The sequence below is a fragment of the Xenopus tropicalis genome, chromosome 3, assembly GCF_000004195.4.
Source record: "Xenopus tropicalis strain Nigerian chromosome 3, UCB_Xtro_10.0, whole genome shotgun sequence".
Taxonomy (NCBI): Eukaryota; Metazoa; Chordata; class Amphibia; order Anura; family Pipidae; genus Xenopus; species Xenopus tropicalis.
This window is the reverse complement of record NC_030679.2, coordinates 64,303,202-64,325,460: the sequence shown is the minus strand read 5'-3', so window position 1 is coordinate 64,325,460 and position 22,259 is coordinate 64,303,202. Positions and strand designations below refer to the sequence as shown.

General features: G+C 35.5%; 1 protein-coding gene across 1 annotated transcript in view; it reads left to right on the top strand.

Moving 5' to 3' along the window:
- Window positions 1–21,402, top strand: part of tmem117 (transmembrane protein 117) — a 40,932-nt gene extending 19,530 nt beyond the window's left edge. The window contains 2 exon segments of the mRNA NM_001102870.1: window positions 13,212–13,311; window positions 18,834–21,402. Of these exon segments, the coding sequence (NP_001096340.1) occupies window positions 13,212–13,311; window positions 18,834–18,872 (139 nt within the window). The 3' untranslated portion in view covers window positions 18,873–21,402.
- The last annotated feature ends 857 nt before the right edge of the window (window positions 21,403–22,259 follow it).

Below are 22,259 nucleotides of genomic sequence, written 5' to 3'. Positions count from 1 at the left end.
CGGGGTGCAGTGTCGGTGTGGGCATACCAGGCACTTCTAGTAGCAACTACAAAAATGTTATTTATCTGGTATGAATCACCTTGTACTGCTGAAGCAAAAAGTCTATAGCTGTCTCTAGGCAATGATTACTTTCAATAGCAGAAATGATACATTTTATTGTCCCAAAAGACAATGGATCGAATATAAGCAAGGCTTCAGGTAAACTACCACTTCACCTCCATAACATCCCCAGCAGCCACACAAGTGGCAAGGATGAAGTCCAATTTCTAACACTGCTCCTCTGAATGCTGAAAATGTTAAGGGTCTGGGTTGTCTGATGAGATAGAATTCTTCTCTAATTTACAAAACTACTAGTGATGCTATAATGTACTGTACAGTGTTAATAACACTCATTTTTAGTGCATGTGAATGTTTTTTAAGGTTTTGCCTTGAAATATGCCCATAGATTCAGATGGCTGCAAAAAAGTTGCAGTGAAAAAAGCCATTGACTTAAATGCATTTTGCAAATTTTTCAGCAAAGAGAGACATGACAGATTCGCTTATCACTATTTATTATCTATTCCAGTTGTTTTTTCAGACTGTTTTTATTAATGTTAAAAAAAAATAAGTATAAAAAATTTGCATTTCACTGGGTTATATCTTACATGGAAAGTGAGAAAGAAGGACCCTCTGCAGTTGTATCATCTTTTTTAGAGAGTTAGAATTAAATTCTATTAGAATAAGAAACACAGAACTGAGGCAGATGAGCTAATATTTCTTGCAGAGAGCAATTCCTTGAAGTACAAGAAAACATTGTCAACAATAAGATTATTATTCATTGTCCTGTGCTTCTGCCAAATGAGGTAACTTTATATAGAGATTCCTTACCAAATTCTAGCAGCTGAATAAATGTTCATACTTGAGTGGGTGGAAAACACCAATTAAAACCAAATGAAACTTGCCGCAAACAGGCATATAGTATTTGTCAGCTTGAATAATTCATACTGCTTTATATTTTGGCAAGTTTTTCTTTAGCCAATTTCTTGTATTTTCCACTCCCCCAATTTAATATTTTTCATGCCAGACAGCAGTGTTGTAAATCTAAATAAATAAGCTTCACTGATGAAAGAGCTTTGCTGTTCCTACCTTGTGAGACAATTGCACATATTCTAGGACTCGCAACCTTAATGTACGATAGGAATAGGAATACTGATGCTGGATACTTTGCCTTGCTACAGTGACTGTAATTAAGAAAAGAAAATAGAACATTTCATTTTGTTTTCAGGCAACCCTGTTTTTTTTATTCCAGTATTTCTTTAAATAGAAATCAAAGGTTTGCTTGCATTAGAAGTTAAAATTTCAAACGTAATTTAAAGTGAGGAGAAGTCAACAGAATGGATATGTTTTAATTAAAGGATCCCAGATTTCAGGTTCATTGACCAAAGTGTGTGATGAAGTAGTTTGGCTATGGCTTCTGTGCTTCTGAGCAAGTTATTTTTTGTGAAGCCACAGTTTGGCATTTAACATGTTGTCATCCTTTTTGTCTACACTTCCCAAATGACCAAATGTATATCCATAATACCCACTGTTAGCAGGCTTAAAGAACATGCCATGTGTGATATGCACAATATGCGCACTAGTGCTGTATAATGGTATTAAGGTTGGTTGTGCATTATTATATTCTCATTAGGCATGTATTTTGATATAGCTTGTTGGCAGATGGGACCAGTCATTATGGTGACCTGGTGACATAAATTATATCTGTACAACTGTTATTGAGATTTTTATTAATTAGATAAATTAAATAAGATGATGCAGCAAGGTTGAATATTTCAAATAAGTCCCCCAATGTATTCATGTAGTGCTTCCCTTCTTTGTTTTAGAAATGCTATAAATTAGATTCTTAGATAAAATATTGGATCTTATAATAAAATCAGGAAACTGGTTGTGCATCAGTATTCTTTTTTGGCATTTAGGTTTTGACATGAAAACATGCCTTACTGTAAATAAATCATATTCTAATTTGTCACTTGTTTAATTAGAGACACTGTCTATGCAGCGCAGCACTCATTAATCTTGCCCAATTTGCTGGCTTCCGTCTGCTAGTGGTGATTGTGCTGCTCTGTTGGGATCTGTCCCACACTCTGTGCTGCAGCTGACAACTAAAATATTCTTTCAATGTCTGAATTTTGAGATGGAAATGTAAAAATATGACTGCATGTGCATAACCTGATTTACTGCTAAGTTAATATTAGTAAAACCCAATAAAGTATAAATTTCTTTTGGTACAATCTACCTTTAATGTACCAAAGATTCTCACAGAAAAGAAAAGAATCCTTTTCGAATATTTAAATGGAGCCTCCCTTCTTCTAAACGGAGTGGGTGCCCTTGTGTCCGTTGGAAGGACCTACTGGTAAATAAGGCATTAGTGAGGTTATTATATGATCCCCTTATATATTTATACATAGTTATCATGTCCTCCCTTAAGCGCCTCTTCTCCAGCGTAAACAGACCCAACTTGGCCAGTCTTTATTCATAACTGAGACTTTCCATACCCTTTACCAGCTTAGTTGCCCTTCTCTGGACCCTCTCTAATTCAATAATGTCCCATTTGAGCACTGGAGACCAAAACTGAACAGCATATTCTAGAATACAGTAAGCCTAAAGGGGCATATATGCACATGTATTACTCTATTGTAAGTATAATGTTAAGGTATATTGGCAGTTTAACTGTTTTTCCTAAAAATATTGAGAATATTTTCATGCAAAACCAATGTGGAAGTGAATCTTATATTACCCATGTATGAAGTCAATTATTTTATTGCTCTCACTGAAAATAACCCTTTTATTTGAGTGTGTTCTGAAGTTGTTTTAGGAGCATGAGGCCTGATGTTTTAGACATGATGTGCAAGACTCCAGTTTAAAAGTTAGTGGTCCACTGAGTCTACTAGTAGAGGTTCAGATGTAAACTTGGTAGGACAAGTGTCTAGCTTAAAATACAGCATAGTCATGCTGAAGTCTCCTGCAGTTTTGTATAACCAAATAGGAGCAGTTTTGTATAACCAAACAGTTCAGCTTGTGCAAGTCTTCTAGGTATTACTCCCCAGAGACCTTTAACCTTCACTTAAAGAGATACTGACACCCAAAATTAAACAATTTTTAAATATATTATAACATTGTCTTTATATGCTAATACATATGTATAATTTGGCCTTAAACGTATTTGCCTAATGCTTTAACATGATCCCCGATATTCTTCTATGAGGGGGCTGCCATATTTGTGCAGCAGAAGTCCATTGGCATTAGAAGCTATAACTGAGTTGAGAAGTGACAGGCAGGTTGTTAAAACAGTCAGGTTTAGGAACTTCAAGTAACAATTACTTACAAAAGCAGCCCTATCAGTGAAAAATGATCAACATGACCTATAGATACTTTTAAAAACATGAATGTACATTAAAAGTTATTTTTTTGTGTCAGTAGTAACCTAACTTGTTTATGAAGGGTATTTATTTTTCTAGGAAATGATTTACCTAGTAAGTCTAAGGTCACTGGACTTGCTGAGTAAACTTTAAAAAATTTTACCACTCATGCAAGCAGCTTTTTCATTTCCTAATATTCTCCTGCATTTAACATCTTCTACAGCACTGGTTGATAGGGACCTGACTGCAGATGCCATAGAATTCATCACCATTTTTTATGAAATTTGTTGTGCTGAATGTTTACTTGCAACCCAGTGCAGCAAGATCAAAGAAACCCAATTGCGATAAGGTGGGTTAAACTCTCAAAGGACATTTTAAACCCTACATTTTCCTACCATGTATATAACTTGGGCACATTTCCCCACCTGAACTGCATAATTTGTACTGCATATATTCCCTCTATTCACCAGCGCCATCACATTTTCCTAAAATAAATAGTAGCTTTTACCTGCTGCTGTTTTTTCTCTCACAACATATTCAGTGACATTTACATATGCAAACAGCACAAATGCCCTTATTCACTTCAGATTAATTAAGAATGCAGGCTTGATTGAGCACTGTAATAGTTAAAGGAGAACTATACCCCCGGGTGCAAAAAGCCCTCTTAACTATCACTGCCTAGACCCCCCCCTCACCTCTCCATTATCACACTGATTTCCTGCCACCTCCAACTGCGCATGCGCAAGCAGGTTCATATCGGCAAAGAGACCCGAAGAGTCTTCAGTTAAGGTAAGAAGATGTCGGCCAGGTACGCTGCTGCGCTACTCTGCATGTGTAGCTAGTGGTTAACGATCGGGACAGAGTGTAAACTTAAAAACTTAAAAAAGGGAGAGGTGAGGGGGGTCTAGGCAATGATAGTTAAGGGTGCTTTTTACGCCTGGGGGTATAGTTCTTTAAGCTGAGCTCAAGAGAGGAGGTTAGGAGAAAAATGCAGACAGCTAGAGCAGGGTTTCTATGGAAACCAGCAATGCCATCTCTTCATTGGCTGCTAGACTGGAGGGCATGTTTAGTGATTTAAGCTGAGAATAGCAGAGCATGCTCATTAGCCAACAGCCAAAGTAAATTCCTGAGGGAGGGGGTTGAGTGGGGAAAAGGATTCTTAAGTGATTAAGGGGGTTCTGCAGCCTTACTATTAACCTTTGCACAACCAGAGTGGCAGGCATTTAATGATTTTAAAGAGGCTTTTCAATTATTTCATTTTTGTGGGGGGGTTTATATGTCCTTTAAGGTTAATACAATCACCATTATTGTGGCTGGTATACATTTGGACAGAGAAGATAACTGGGTAAAAAGAGATGTGATAAAAGCCTGATGTAGACTTTTCTAAACAAAGGTTTAAGACTTAACCACAGCCACATGCAAGGGTGGCTTTCTTACCACTCATTTGAGTTAGCTGAATGAGTGGTGGAACATCTGCATGATTTAATATGCTAGCTGAATTGTTTTAGACTGGAGCATAACTAAACATTTTATTTTATGCACCATGTCTTTGGCTTAGTGCCCTTAGGTGCAAAATGAAGCAGAAATAATTACAGATGTCTTAAAATGAAATTAGTATTCTCAATGCAGTGCCAGTCTAAAAGGCCTCTGACTGATTTAGTACATGAATTAATCTCTAATCTCATCAAATCAATTTTTGAGCCAGAGATTGAAAGTGGATTAGTGAAATATTTTACAATGTTAGTAATGGAATTCTGTCAGTATAATTAACATCTTTTTTTATATATGTTTGTAAAAACATGGTAAACTGAAACTACTTTTTGTAAAAAAACAAAAAAAAACAAAAAACCACTGATTTTGAATTTGTAAAATAACCAATCTGCAACCATGGTACTATACAATTACTACAATTAATGTAGCCAAAATAGGAAAAAAGGAAGCGCCTGTTTTAAATGAGGCGTACAAAGCATACTGAAACTGGTCTCCACAAAGGTATATTTTCTCAGGTGTCACAGGTACTATGGCTCTGGCTCCAGAATGTTCAAAAGAGAAGAAAACATTTAAGATGCCATGGTTCCAAGATAGGCTAATATGGTTGAACATTCAAAAAGAGACCTTGTTCCTGACTGAAATACATATCAAGTGACAATACTATAAATTTGCAATAGCATGGCTTAATGCAGAGTTGATCCTGTCACAAAAATGTAATTGTCTTTTATGAGAAGGTAAGGTAAGCTGTTGTATTGTGCTCTGCTTAGACTTTGCTTAATACTGCCAAAATGAGACAAAATAATCTTACAGAATGTATAGCAGGTTTGTATCTAATATATAGGGTTGCCACCTGGCCAGTAATTCACCAGCCTTGCAAAAAACACAGGGCGTAGAGCTGGGTTAGTAAGTTTAGTGATATAATCATAAATTTTGTTGGATCCTGTTATGCTACTTATTCAACATAATCCACAACTCTGTCTGTTAGGCCATGCCCAATCATTTTTATAGACAAAAAAAATAAATAAAATGTACAGAGTGGAGGGTGTTCTCCATTCCAGTTTATATTGTAGTCCTCTCTAGAAAGGATTTGGTGCAAAGATGCCCAAAATGTAGATTCTGATCTCCCAGTAGATCTTGAGTTTGTGACCAGTAACAGGAGACTAGTGTCATTACATTAGTTTAAATTGTCAGGTAGTTCTGATTAAAAAAAAAAGGGTGCTATTTATCTAAATAGCACACTAATAAATGAAATGTAATGGAAATCATAAATGGAAAAAAATACAGAACTAATAGTGAAAAATAGACATAAATTACATTATGGATTGTAATTTCATATATGCATTTTATAAGACCTTTTAGGTTTTTTGCCCACATATAATGACTTTTTCACTAAGAAATTTTAACTATAAGCGCTCTCACTTATAAGATCTTGTTCTCTAAAATTATATTAAATCTGCACATAGAAAAAAATATATATATTTTCTTTACTTTTTCCATGAGTGACTTTTATTACATTGCACTGTATATGTTTTCTCTTTGTGTAATGAGGTGATCCATGAGGTGGTCCTTGTTAGATAACGTCGCTAAAAGTAGGACCCACATTGCTTAAGTCTGGATTTATTTTTCACTTTGTATAATACTCTGTTTTCTTCTGTTACTAACTGGTATAAGACTGGTAAACCAAAATTGTTAGCAACTATTTTTCTCAGGAGACTGCTGTGTTCATATATATATATATATATATATATATATATATATACATACTTAATATTACCATGAATCTGCAACACCCCATATAAATTTTAGCAAATTTATTTGCTTTGCTTGTTGAAGGAGAAACTGGAGATAACACTGAAGAAAAACAATGTACTTATTATTTCATGACAGCACCTTTGTTGCTAAGTAAATAAAAAGACTGCATTACTGCTACTTCAAAGACATGTTATAAAACAAGCAATGTCTTATTGGCACTGTTGTACATTTATTATAGCATTTAATTGTATTGCTTTGCTTCTGAACAGAAATAAATGTAATAACAAATGTAATCACAAAGCTTTGAAGTTAACAGGTTGATTCTACCCTTTGGTGTGTATTTGAATGTATGAAAAGGGAACTATAGTGAAAATTTAAATTTAATATAAACGTCTTCATACTGAAATAATAACTTTCCAAATATAGTCACATATAAATTCTGTACTGTTTCTGAAATATTCAGGTTACTCTTCACTACCCCCTCTCGTCATCTCTCTCTCTTCATTCTCTCTTCAGTTAGATATTGAGAGTTAAATGTACTAGATCTTTTAGTAGGAGGGCTCCTTTTCCTAGCAGTGCATTAACATAAACAAAATAACTGACTCTGGCAGAAATCCTGCATGAGGAGAGACCAGATTTGGTTATTTTAAGTGAGATTGAGAGTGAGATCTAATACATCCCCACAGGCAGTGTTACGCCTAAATGTCCATCAAAAATCTGATTTCAGTTCCTGCATGGAGAGAATAAAGAGAGACAAATGCTGAGAGGGGGGATAGTGAAGACTAACTATTATTTCAGGAATGGTACGGACTTTTAATTGACTATATTTAGAAATGTAATTTCGGTATGATGAAGTTTGTATTAAATTTGAATTTTCCTTATAGTTCCCCTTTAACTAAAGTTCGAAGATTAGGTAAAATTAGGTCTAAAGTGCAAGTTACTAAATTTCTGTGCTTAGTAGTGCAAGTATGGGATCTCTTATCCCCGAAACTCGATATCCAGAAACCTTCAACTTACGGGAAGGCCATCTCCCATAGAGTCTACTATAAGCAAGTAATTCTAATGTTTTAAAATGATTTACTTTTTCTCTGTAATGAAACAGTACTTTGTACTTAATGGTAATTAAGCTGAAATAACACATACTACTGGCAAAACACAGCCAGTTATATAATTTTTGAATATGGTTATTCACCAATATATCCTTTCAGTGAACACAAGGTCATCCATAGAGATTAGAAGAAAGGAGGTTCCATCTTAAGATGCAGAAAGAGTATATAAAGTAAGGACTGTAAAGTTCTCCTAGAATTCTCTACCTAAAGTTGTTGTATTTGCAGATACACTAGATTTCAACCATTAGATTAGGTTTCAAGGAAGGGTTGGACTTGGATGCACTTTTAGATAGTGAGAGTTACTGGACTGGTTCAATTGCTCTGAGGCAATTTGCAGAAGCTGAACATTTGCCTTCCTCTGACTCAATTAGCACTTAGGCAGGTTTCAGTCAGGCAAAAGGGTGGAATTGAATATGTTTCTTTTTTCAACTTCCTCTACTATGTTAATATGTTTACTGAGGTGACATCATAGATCCAAATATACAAACCTTGTGTCACTTGGGGCCACACTACAGATGAGCAAAAAACAAGTAACCTTGTTAATGCACACATGCACTAGTGAATGTTATCATTTGTTCTTCTGGTATTTCACTATCTCATAAATACATGGCACTTTGTACTAAAACCATTTGTTTTTATAGAATTCTTCATGTCACACCTCCATTACATATTCATGTTTGTCGTGCACTTAGTGCTAATAGAACATTTATTTTATGCAATGGCTTCATAGATTTAAGAACCCCATTACACTTAAACTGCCGAAGTAAGTGTACTTTTAACTGACAGCTCCATTTCTATTACTTGTTCGTCCTAAATGTGCTATTAGGCCATTTATATCATAGTGCGACTTTACAGTACTGGAGAAATCTACAAAGTAAAGACATAATAAATGCTTTTAGGTGAAAAAACAGCAAAATTAAGAATAACCCAATATAATGCTGTGAGTTTTAACTGTGCAATGACCCCCCGCCCCCCTTGTGAATGCGAAAATGTGTGTGCACCAGCTCTATTATGCCTAAAACTTGAAAGTACTTTAACTAAAGGTTGACAATATAAAACAATCTGCCCCCTGCAGTTACTCACATCACTTGATGTGGTAAATAAAGATAATAAAATAAAGGTAATAATAAAGATGTGTGAGCAGTTGAAGGACAAGGGCCCAGAAAGGGTAGGGTGCCAGAAGAGGTACGTGCCTCTTCTGCCTACCCCTAGTTCCAGCTTTGATGGTAGGCATGGTGTATCATGTACAGCTTTACAACTTAGGTTATCATTGATAAATTTATACCTTTGCGCAATGGAAATTTTTAAAAAAATAACTTTGATTTCATTAAAGGGGGTCTGTTACCCAGACATAAAAAACTGTATAATAAAAATCCTTTTCAAATTAAATGCGAAACCCAAATTCCTTTTTTTAATACATCCATACCTATTATAAAGGCATTTAAAAATCATCTATTGCCTTCCCTGCCTTTATGTCTTTGGTGGGGCAGACTATTATTTTCACTTTCCATTCAACAATGACTTTCCCCCTACTTCATCACCATCTAATTGTGTAGCCAGTGCATAGGCATGTGCATCAGGCCCCCCATTCTGGCACATATACAAGATTTTGGCATGATACAAAGCTTGTCTTCATAACAGTGCCCACAAAATAGCACCTGCCTGCTTGCTGTTATTGTGAATTCCAAGACTGAAGGACATAAGATTTATATAATTCATATAGTGTAAGTGAAGTTTATTTTGTTTGCCAAACACAATAGAAAAGAATTTGGAATTATTTCTTTGGGTGACAGGTACTTTTCAAGATATTTTATTACACACATCTCATCACTTCCTTTCTGCACACCTGTAACCTCACTTAGTTGCATGCAAATCATTTACATTATTATTTCTCGTGTTCTAGTTTTTCCAGGTTCAGGTGGTCACTTGTATTCCAGCATGTGATATAACTGATCAGTGTATACTGAACAATACAATTTTTAGAGAGCATCCCGCTTAAAAAGATTGTATTTTACCAAATCCTAACCTTGTAGAAAGTGATGGGCCTAATTACTATTGATTAGAAACTTGGTGGCAGACTCCAATTTCTGTGCTGTCTCATTCATTATCATCAATTATTTGCTGATTAACACGAGCTGCATGTAAGTCACAAGTAAGTAGACAACATTTAAGTGGGTTTAACAGTTACTGACCTAAAATATAGTCTACTCTGAATTTAGGTTTTTTTTCCAAATGTTTTTTATTTATACACATTTTAAGCGTTACTAGAAAGTAGCACATCACAAATTTGAAAATTCATATATGCCAGAAATCTTGAAATCCATTTCCAGAAAGCTCTGAATTATGGGAAGGCCATCTCCCATAGAATCAATTTTAAGCTAATAATTCAAAATTCTAAAACATATTTCATTGTTCTCGGGATTAATAAAACAGTGTAATTTATCCTTACTAAGCTATAACTAATTCTTTTTTTTTTTTTGCTTTTAAAACTTTTATTAAAGATTTCACAGTATTTACAGAGATACAGTATATTGAAAAGGTTATGTTAAAGCATGGTTTTGTAAAATAAACTAATATTTGGTAACCAGGTTATTGTGTCATGCTTCTCTTTGTTGGTCTAGTATTTAGGGGTAGGCTTGGTTCTTTCCAATTTGGACTCGAGGCCTATCCTGTTTCTTGTTACTTCATAGTATGCAAAGTAGAGAATATTATGTTGGTAGTTTTCGTAACCATTAATTGTTCAATTATATGCTTATAACAATAGAAATCTTAACAAACAGTATCCCTAAAGCAGTATTAGAACTTGCTGTTTGCAAATTTGCATTTGTGCCCAATTATCCTTTTTTCTTTCCATCTTCTTTCCAAAGAGAAATCAATCTATTTATGCAGGGATGATTTCTACATTATTTTATTTGTTATATATATTGTAGTAATATGTTTCTAGGGTTTTATCTATGGCTTGATGAATTTTATTGCTGGAATCACATGCTTATTACGATCATCATTTATTGCATTTATGACCAATGTTTATTTTTAAAAGACAATTTCATTATCCGTATATTTTTCAATTTAAATGAGTTATATCCGAGGTTTTGATTTAGTCTTACTATTTCTCTAACGTGTTCTTTTGTTAATGTATAATTCAGAATGTAAAAAAATCAATATATGCACAGTCTGCCATTTTACTTACGATATAAGCCTTTATTTTACATTTGACTTTGCCTGTTCAGCATTAACCATTTCTGCAGATTTCTCCACCCACGACTGCTATCATTCGGATCAATTTAATCTTTGCCTCTTGTTCAAATATCTTTTTTTGAGCATCAATAAACCCTTGGTAGCTCAGGCTCCATCTAAAGTATGCCAATATCTCTAATCTTTTATTTTTCAGCCATTCCTCGGTTTTGCCTTTTCTCCTTGGTTTGTCTCTTTTGCTCTTTAATCTGTTGACTTCTGATGATGATTGAAGCCAGTCATGTTTTAATCTACAAAACGTGCTTAAAGGAGAATGCAAGTCAAAATTTAAAAAGCATACTGCCCAATAGTCCTCCTATTGTTTAGTAAAAACGCCATACTTTTGGCTCACCTAATCAAATATTTACTCAGTCACACTTACTTCACATTTTCTAGAAAAGGCAGCCATCTCTAAAAAGGTATTCTCCCTTCCTTTCCCTCCTTGCTTCATACTGCACATGTGTTTCATTCCCTCCCCTCTGCCAGTTCTGATTGGCTGGTGGGCATGTGTAGCTCAGAACAGGAGACAGGATCAAGTTACACACATTCTCAGAGAATAGGAAGGCTGCCGCTGGCAGCCTACAGGAAGGACAGAGAGATTTCAGTGATGTCAATGTAGTCTTCACACTGCTGTAGGCTGCCAGCACCATATCTCAGAGAAGCAAGCAGGGATCTGGGAATTTAGATATGCAGTAAGTACTTAAAAAGAATGCCTTTAGACTTACTTTTAATATATATTAACCTTTCATTGTCCTTTAAAAGAGAAGGAAAGGTTAAAACTAAGTAAGCTTTATCAGAAAGGTCTATGTAAATACAGCCATAAGCACTCACAGATAAGCTGTACTGACTTCTCTGTGAAAAGATTTCTTGTGTCTGTAATTCATGTGCCCGAGACACGCAGCTCTCTGCTTTCTCCTCTCTCCTCCCTCAAGAATGCTAAGAACTCACTCCCCCCCTTAGGAATGTGGATCTGAGCCAATCAGAAGGAAGCTGACTCATAGGGGCAGATTTACTAATCCCCAAATCCGAATCCCGAAAGGGAAAAAATCGCATTGGAAACGAAAATATTGCGACTTTTTCGTCGCCATCGCGATTTTTTGTATTTGTCGTGACTTTTTCGTTGCTGTCGCAACTTTATCGTATTTTGCGCGACTATTTCGTCGCCGTCGCGATTTTTTCGTATTGAGCGATAGAAAAAGTCACGCAAAATATACGAAAAAGTTGTGACGGCGACGAAAAAGTTGCGGCACATACGAAAAAGTCGTGACGGCGACGAAAAAGTCGCAAAAATACCGGTCATTACGAAAAACCGCATCCGGACACCTTCGGACCGTTCGTGGATTAGTAAATCTCCCTCATAGTCTTACTAACTGAGCATGTTCACTTGGTCTGGGTGTCTATGCAGGAGGAAGGCATTATGGGAACTTTCTTTACACAGCTCAGCGTTTTTTCTACCTGTTTGGCTTCTGATCATCTGAACAGGTGAAATATAGAGAGACTTAAGGGCACTATTGAGACAACTGAATGTATGCCTGCAGCTTGAGATTAACTCTTTATTAGCCTTTCCTTCTCCTTTAAGTATTTTCAACCCTTAATGGTATATTTCGGAATTGCCCACATTAAATCAATTAAAAAATGACTGAAGCTCTCTTCTTACATAACAGCTGTATGTGTGCATAATGCAATGTACAATAACCTTCAAATCCTTATTTAGTAAAGAGACCCTTAAAAAACAGTTACATATAGCATGTTGTGTTTGCTTAAAAACATAAACTTGCATTAATCAATGGTGAATGCCATTTGCCAGTTTGCTGCCAAGTCTGGAGATTTAATCAGATCACTTAAGTGGAAACTTCTGCATTCAACCTTTTATTTTGCACAAATTATTATAATCAGAAAACACACTTTAAAATAAATAGACCTTGGACAGACCCCTGTAGTACTTTACTAACACTGGTTCAACCAGAAGTTCTATTAATCTAATTACTCTTTGTAATCTATTTTTCATTCCTCTATCCAAGTACAACATTTCCTTAATGTAATCAATAATAACAATTAATAACTTTCTGGGAGCTGCTGTGCCAAATGCTAGAACATTTTATAAAATTTCCTTAACCTGTAGGGAAAATCCGACAATCCTAATCATGCATGTGAAGGTATTTTAATAAAACTACATATTTTATCTGCTGATGCTATAAAACAATTATTATTATTTTTTTTTTTGCAGCACATATATTATAAATGAATATATGGGTATCAGAAACGAAAGCTTCATGAAAGTAGCAGCAGTGGGAACTTGGATGGGAGACTTTGTAACTGCATGGATGGTAAGATATTCCATCTATTTACGTGGTCTGTTGGGACATTACATGTTTACCTTGTCTGTATCATTTGTGGTAGAATTCTGCTTAAAGGAAAAGTAACACTAAAAATTTTTAAGTAAAAAATCTATTCTACCCTGCCCCAATAATTGCCCTATCCTGCAAACCACTTAGTATTTTGAATGCTTTATTAGAAAATACCTGATTAAACTGGGCTTCCGGTCATTTGAAGTAAGGCGATATGGCGAAGGAAGGAGCAGCATCCACTATCCGACAATCGATTGATCAAGCCTAGCCTGACTCCTTCCTATACAGAAAGAAGGCTAGGATTGATCAATCGATCATCGCAAAGTGAAAAAAGTAAAGTAAAAAATGTTAGTGTTACTTTTCCTTTAATACAACTGAAATAGCACTTGAATATCCGCAGGAGGGAGAGGAAATGAGTATATCTAGAGCTCATGCTAACTTGACAGTAAGATTAGTACAACAAACTCAACATAATGATACCATTCTTCTCTGTATAGTTGCTACTATAAACCACTAGAGCTCAGTTGAGTTGTATGAGAGAACTATTTATAGGTATTGAGTTGCAAAGAAAGAAATTACCATTTTTTTTTATTTTATTTTGCTGTACATATCCATAGGACCTAATGAAAATAGTTTTTTCCACATTGGATTAAACTGCTATTGTACTTCGTAATTGTTATATGATCATTCCAAATGTAACAGTTTCAGTTCAGTAAGTTTTTTCCAGGAAAATATTACTCAAGTACATAGTTTTGGGTTTAGTGGATAGGTCTCTGGAATTTGACACATAGAGACCTAGAGTGACCTATCTAGGGGACCATGGGATCTGGTGCAAAAACTGAACACCAGCCCACCCCCCCCCCCTTCTGCCCCCCTGCAGGAAGATATGCTGCAAACTCGCTGTTACCTTCAGACTTCCTACACCCGCTGCTCCCCCTGTAGTTATGCTACTATCAGGAAAGCTACTTTAGACAGCAGCCTTACACATTATAAATGTTCACAACTTTAGAAATTATTTTTTTTGCCAGTAAATTTGTAATGCCATGCCCATCCTTGGTTTCAATTTTACATACTAAGGGGGCAAATATTAGAATTGTGAAACACTTCTGGAGATACTTTTATAGCTTGGGACCTTTAATAAAAAAAGCTTCTGGAGGTCAAGTCAGAAAAATTATAAAAGATTCATCTCATTAAAATAAGAAACTTTCTAAATATAATCAGTTACAAATTCTTTACCATTTCTGAAATAATCAAGTCACATCATCTTAGCAAAGGGAGCGTAGACCAATGATGCGTTAGAGCTAAAGTTCATCTGTATGGACAGCCATGTTTTTGTTTGTACAGGGTGCCTAAAATGACCATTATCTTTACAATCTTTAATACCATTAATTTTCATTTAACTAAGTCCCTACTGTGAAATATTTTTACGCAGAACAAGTAAAAAATATTTTCATGATGAGTCTATTGCGTATGTGATGGCCAAGGGCGATCACATAAGGGGAAGAACAGGAAGCAGGACTATTCAAATACATGTAGTAATTTCTAATAGTAGAGATTGGAAAAGTGCAGGGAAACTGATGAGCACAGAGCAGCACTGTGGACATATGATCAATACATGATAACTAACAATATAGACAATGCCATGACAGTCGTTACCTCTCCTTTAAGCACTCCTAATTTGCTGAAACCAAATTATGGTTTCCCAAACATTTTGGCTTTTTTTGCCTAATCTCCTCAAGGAGATAAAAACAATAGAAATACATTTTGTAATGTAGTCATCCAAAACATTTTTGCAAGGTAAAAGAACATGCATTTAAGACCTAGTAGCATCTTGCTGAAAGTGCGTCTGAGGTGAAGCAATTCCCAGATGCTTTTGCTATACATTTTTCTTCTGAATTAGGACAGAAATCAAATGGACTTGAATATGTTTCAGCAGCTATGCAAATTAGAATAGCAAGATGTGCCAGATGGTCTTAATGTGCCGTCATTTTAGTACCTCCATGTTTAATTAATAATATATAGATTAACTATACAGAGATTAACTAGGACAGAGAATGTCCTGTACAAATGGAGTAACATTTCTGGCATTAAAACCAGCTTCCAAATAAAATTGTTTCTTACATTTGGTAAAATTTAAAGAAAGAAAACTGTAATAAATAATGTTTAAAGTCACCTTTAAAGGAGACATATTGGATAAATTGGAAAAACCCTAATATTGTAGGCAATTATGAATAATATACAGTGCTGGTTTCCCTTTGTGCTTAAAATTAATCCTATCTTTAAAAATGGCCCCTTTGTTGGAGCTCCTTATAGATCCTATCTCTTCTCTGACCATGTTTCAAATGAAAAGTGGGCGTGTCCTAGCGGTTCCTGCCAGAAGCACAGTAGGATGGGGAGAGCCAATCACAGCCCTGCACTCACACAAGCAAAGACAGGCTTCAGTTCCCTATCAGGTCAGCCTAGCTGCTGATTGGTTCCTATCCTACAGTGCAGTGTACTGAGAGCCGGCGTCCCCCATGCACATCCAGAGGATTCAGCCAGCAGAAAGTGGAACAGATGGGCGGGACTAGTGAGGTTTTGGGGGAATTTCTCAATAAATCAGCCTGAAACACAACTTTTTTAAGCACAATCCTTCTATATCTAGAGGAGTATAATTCACTGGTACATTCATAATTTTTATAGGATATGTCCTTTAAAGTTGGAGTTAGTTGATCTTCCCACTTGATCCACTTCAGCAAACCAATAAGAAATGTCAGTTCTCCAGCACCGCAGCTAGGGGGAGTTTAAACAAACCATAGAAAAAAAATGATATATATATAATGTTTTGTATCACCCAAGTGAAGAAAAATATATGTATATGTGAGTTTTAGTATAAAACTTGTGGATCCAGTCATCTAGACCCCAAATTTTAGGTAGATTAACTGTTTTCACTCCAAGCATCATTTAAATGAACCACAACCCAGCAGCCAGTGGGGTTGTAGGTGGGTACTCACAAACACATGAGCATGTAACGCATATCAATTAATGCAGATCCTCAGTCTGTAGTTCTAGTTTTGGCTTCCTATACGCATCTGTCTCTAGGGAGACAGAAACAGCACAAAATAGTGTAAATCCATTTTTGACATAGAAAAAAAAGTATTGCACTTTCATATTGTTAAAATCAAAAACCATGAAGTGTAAGAGTCAATACAGTTGCAGTGGATATTAGATTTCTTAGCCGACCCCTTTTTTTATTGCGTTTTCCTAGACTGTCCCTTCCTGATGATATCACGTCACATCAAGTCATTGAAAATGGTTTTACACTGTTTTTGTTCAAATGATTTTGTTTTTTCCAATGATTAAGTATTTACATTGACTTATAATACCTGTCACAAGTATATTGTGTGGATGCTTTTGACAAGCTATAATTGTCTTGACACAGAAAAAATAGTTACAGGTTTTCAAACTGCATGTGTTTTGAGTGTGAATTATGTTTGCCAGGTAATCAGAATACTTCAGTATAGTTTCTACTTAAATGATCTATACTTATTTAATTAAGGGGTTGTAATGAATAGTGAGTTGCAGAGATCTTAGTTTTTACCTTTACTTCTCCTTTAAAGTTGTCAGAAGTTTGACATCTAAGGGGATCATTTATTAATGTCTAAGACTGCAAAAACATGATTGAGAAACCATGTTGCTAATGTACACAATATGAATTGTCACCTTTTTCTATTGAATTGTGTCTGAAAATTGAAAATTAATGGAACAGTGTGTTTTTCATTTGCTTGTGACCTTTTCCATAAAAGACACAATCACAGCCCTTCTCTCCAAGTATTTTCTTAAATATGCTATGCTTGGGAATAAAAAAAAAAAAGTCATAGAAAAAAGTTATGAGAGTTTTGTCAATTTTTTTTTGCTTTCATTGTGGTCAGAAATGGATAAATCTGCCTTCCCGTGTATTTATTTTTTATTATTTCTAATTATCAATGCAACTAACCTTAAACAAACTACATTTGTATTGGTTTTAGGTACATTTTAGAAGGGTTGATCAGAGTAGTCAGACTTACATTTGACAAAGTTTGGTATCAGCAAAATAGCTTCTGTTACCCTGTGATCCAGCAAATGGATGGAATTTCACACTTTTTGCATTCTTTACTATGGTTTGCTTGCAGCACTACTAAAGGGACCCCGTTGCTTGTGGATCTTTCATGCATTCAGCCGCACCACATAAAGAAATAAAACATTTTTTAATTAGGTTGTCCTCACTGTGCTGCAGGGAAGCGCCAAATGCATGCAGTGCTTTGATGTGGCAGAATGTGTGCAGGCTGCATTTCTTCCTGTATTCCACTGCGGTGGAATTCATGAAGGATCCACCACACCTGAAGAACACCTGTTTGTAAGGGGCCGTGAGATGCTCATGAGGGAATCCTGAGGCAAAATAGAGCCTGTATCTGACAAAACATTCTTGGGTATTCCCTCAAAGCATAAGCAGGGATTTGCGGATTGCCTCAGTGTGTCAAATTTTAGTTTCAATTTAAATGGAACCCTAACAGACTTTACTTAAGCTACTCACCCCTGGCAACTTCAAGCAATTGTAAATTTCCACTTTAACCAAAAAGGACTATACAGATCAGTTATAGGTGGGTAAATACAATACTAATTATATAATTAAATATTATTAATTATTATAATTATATAATAAATATATTACTAATTTTTGCAGTACAGCTTTTGGGTTTTTCTTCAAGATACCCCATTCAGAAACCCTTTTACAAAATATCTCCATCACCATATCACCATCTGTGTGCTCCCCTCCACTGATTAAATACAACATATCATCACATTAAGTTAAGAAAAACTATACCCCCAAACAGTGTGGGTGTCTGTAACAATATATCACATAAAACAGCTCATATGTAAAACCCTGCTTCATCTAAATAAATCATTTTCTTAAAAATATACTTTTTTCTTAGTATGTACTATTGGATACTCCTATAAAATTGCCATTTTAAGAACTAAGGGCCACCCCCTGGGATCATTTGATTAGCAGTGCAACCAAACAAACCAAGGGCTCTCATACATGTTAGGTCACATCAGCCAGTATGGAAAAAGTTCTGTCTTTTACACTTCTTCCTGTTACAGTTAGAGCTGCATAATTTCCTGTCAAGTAATCTCTAAAGGGAGCACACAGACCATCACAAAATGATGGTTCAATTTTATATATATATATTCCAGTTTGGTAAGACTTTAAAATAGGCCACTTAATATCATATAAACTACCTGTTGGTTAGGTATACATTCTGGGGGTATATATGTCCTTTAAGAAATTATTCATCATGTAGTCTCTCCCATCTGTACCTGGGTTCGCTCTGACATAAGTATCAACATTTCACTGTGACTTTTAGGGCACCCAGCCACAGATTACTATTAAAGCACCTAGTTAGTTAGGTGTTATGAAAGTTTCTGTCTTGCTGCCTCTGGCATCCAGCCCCAGTTGTCAATTAACATGTTGATTCTTCCAGGATAAGATGTCACATACTCCCAAGAGGTGGCTGCTTTGAATGCAGGGCTCTCGTTGTTATATTATTAGGAACAGTAGCTGCATTTCCTTTTGCTATATTGGTAGGTATAAGTATAAGTAAGGAATAGTAATCTATTATTGTGTTGTGAAGTATATTGTTGTTTTATATACTGTTTAATGTGATATTGATCATTGCAATTTTCAAGATGATACAGATATCTACATTTCACTTAAACATTGGGATTTTGGTGCTGAGAGGTGTTTTAGTGGGGTGTGATTTCCTATGGTAATTACTTCTGTAATGTCTTATTTTTGTTAACAATTCTATGGGGTATATTTATCATGCTGTGTAAAAACATTACCATTGATGTTGCTCAGAGCAGCCAATCAGATGCTTTGCTTTGGTTTTCTAGCTGTTGAACTCTAATTGCTGATTGGTTGCCCTGGGCAACATCACCAGTAATGCTTCACTCCACTTTTTACACAGCATCATAAATATAATCCAGCTGTATGCAGTGTGTGTACTTTACCACATACCTATTTACAGATATGCATTGTATCAATATTTATATGTATCAATATTTAATCCAGTGTGACAGTTTAAAGTATATCACCCAACTGTAGATCAGAACCCAAAAACTGGTCCTCATACTGTGCAGGGTAGTCCCCATAATCCCTTTGGTTAATGTAAAGTTCCTTCTGCAGTGGAAAATAGTAAATAAAGCAGGGTGCATATATGGTTGTAACTTAATGATTGGGCCACAAAGCTGAACCACTGACTTTTTAAGGTTAGGAAAAAAAGCTGTTGGTTATACAGGTATGGGACCTGTTATCCAGAATGCTTAGTGGGTTCCTGGGGTTTTCTGGATTAGGGATCTTTGCGTAATTTGGATCTCTATACCTTAAGTCTGCTAAAAAATCATTTAAACATTTTTAAATAAACCCAATGAGATTGTTTTACCACCAATAAGGATTAAGTATATCTTAGGACAAAGTAGAAGGTATTGTTTAATTATTACAGAGAAAAAGGAAATATTTTTTAAAAATGTGAATTATTACCTTAAAATAGAGTCTATTGGAGATGGCCTTTCCATAATTCAGAACTTTCTGGATAACGGGTGCCATACCTGTACTTCAAACAGAATAGGAAAAGAAAATTAATGTTAATGTTTTTTGAAAAATCTGTAGTCAGAATGTACTTTGGGCACATCTCCCCCACCCAAAGCACACAATTTGTATTGCACGTATCTCCTCCGTATATCACATTTTCCTAAAACGAATAGCAACTTTCACCTGCTGGCTATTTTCCCTCTCTCACTTTAGTGACATTTACATTTGCAAACAGCACATGCGTGCTGTAAAATTTATGCAGTGAAGAATGCAGTCTTACACGGGCAAAACTTACTTTGATAAAAGGTCCTGATTGGATTATGTGCTCTAATGTTTAAACTGAGCTTAGGACAGGAGGTTAAGAGAAAAAACAAGTTTCTCCAGCAGAGTGCACAGCTAGAGCAGAGTATCAGTGGAAACCAGCAGTTCCGACTCTTCATTGGCTGCTAGACTGAAGGGTGTGTTTAGCATCCTGAGTTGAAAAGAACTGAGCATGCCCAGTTAGCCAAGAGCCAAAGTAAATTGCTAAAGGAGGGGCCAAGTGGGCTACAGGTGGAAAAAGGATACCTAAGCAATTAAGGGGATGCTGCAGCCTTACTATAAGAAGTGGCAGTATCAGTGACTTTAAAGAGGCTGTTAACTGATTACATTTTTTGTTGGGGGTTTACATGTCCTTTAGTAGAATGCCAGACAAATGGTTATTGTATTAACTTTTGCAATTCTACATGCAATGTCTACATGCATAGACAACTTGACTGGAGAGCTAAGATACATATCAGTGGATTGTTCTTGAGTTGTTATTCCACAAGTCTCTGTTACAACCCTTTCTATTAGAATTAAATCTTACCACTTTAAATTTAACATTATGAGAAAGTGTATATTAAATTCCTTTTTAAGGATTTAGCTTTCATACCCCATTAATATTGCTTCTTTCATATGATTTTTTACTGATTAAACTATTATTATAATTATTATTAACAGATGTATAGAGCTAGCCTTGATATGACAGCCAAAAGCGAGGAAACTTTGTTGTGTCATCTGAGATGAGCTGAGCATCTGTACTTCTTGATGTCTGATAATATTAGTGATATTGCTGAGAAAAAAATTAAAATGTTTATTTCAAGGAAACAAAAAATAATGTGCAAAACAGTGTTGATGGGATGCCATAGCTCCTAAGCAGCATGTTTAATGGACAAGTGCATTTCTGTGGCTTGGGAATTAACGCTTCTTTCCTTTAATGTGTCTGATAAAGATTTTATTAACAAATGGAGTGATATATTACAACACTGTTCCCTGGAGCTGATTCAATTACTTCTCAAAGATGCTTTTTGTGAATGCTTATTTAGAGGAGAACATTTACATAATGCAATATTGTGACATTTAAGAATTTTTATTTGTAAATTTACAAACCTGGAAACAAGTAAATAAAGCATGGTTTGTGACCCTTTTGTTCTACTTTATGTGCTTGTTTTTTAGTATTAGTGATTGTGCTTCTTTTACCTATCTGTTTGTATGTTTAAATGTTATGTATTTTACTTAAGTGCTTAAAAGGTGTAACAAGGGACAAGGAAAATGTAATTATCCTGCAGAACTGTGCTTGATAAATTAAAATATCTATGTTGGCATTGGTATCTCTCTACACAAGCTGTATGACTGACAATATAGTTGATGTAGCTAGAAGACTGCAATTATGGTATTTCTTTGATCATTGTCCAATAATGTCACCCCCCCCCCCCTTTGTGACCACACCCTTTTTGTGGATTGTTAGGGGTATCAAAGCATAATATAATAGCTATGGGTAGGGATAATTAAAGTTGCCAGTTACATTTCATAATGTTAGAATAAGCCAATTGTGTAAGGGAATTCTTTCAGTCACTCAAAGCATCAGTGTTTTGGTTGAAGCCATTAAAGTTGATGGATGTCACAAAAATGTGTCAGTGTATCAGTCATAATAGTTTAGTGGATTATTTAGAATAGTTAGCGTTTCCATTTAACCTTTACATTGGTACATTTTGGGGCTGATTTACTAACCCACGAATCCGACCCGAATTGGAAAAGTTCCGACTTGAAAACGAACATTTTGCGACTTTTTCGTATGTTTTGCGATTTTTTCGGATTCTGTACGAATTTTTCGTTACCAATACGATTTTTGCGTAAAAACGCGAGTTTTTCGTATCCATTACGAAAGTTGCGTAAAAAGTTGCGCATTTTTCGTAGCGTTAAAACTTACGCGAAAAATGCGCAACTTTTCGCGTAAGTTTTAACGCTACGCAAAATGCGCAACTTTTTACGCAACTTTCGTAATGGATAGGAAAAC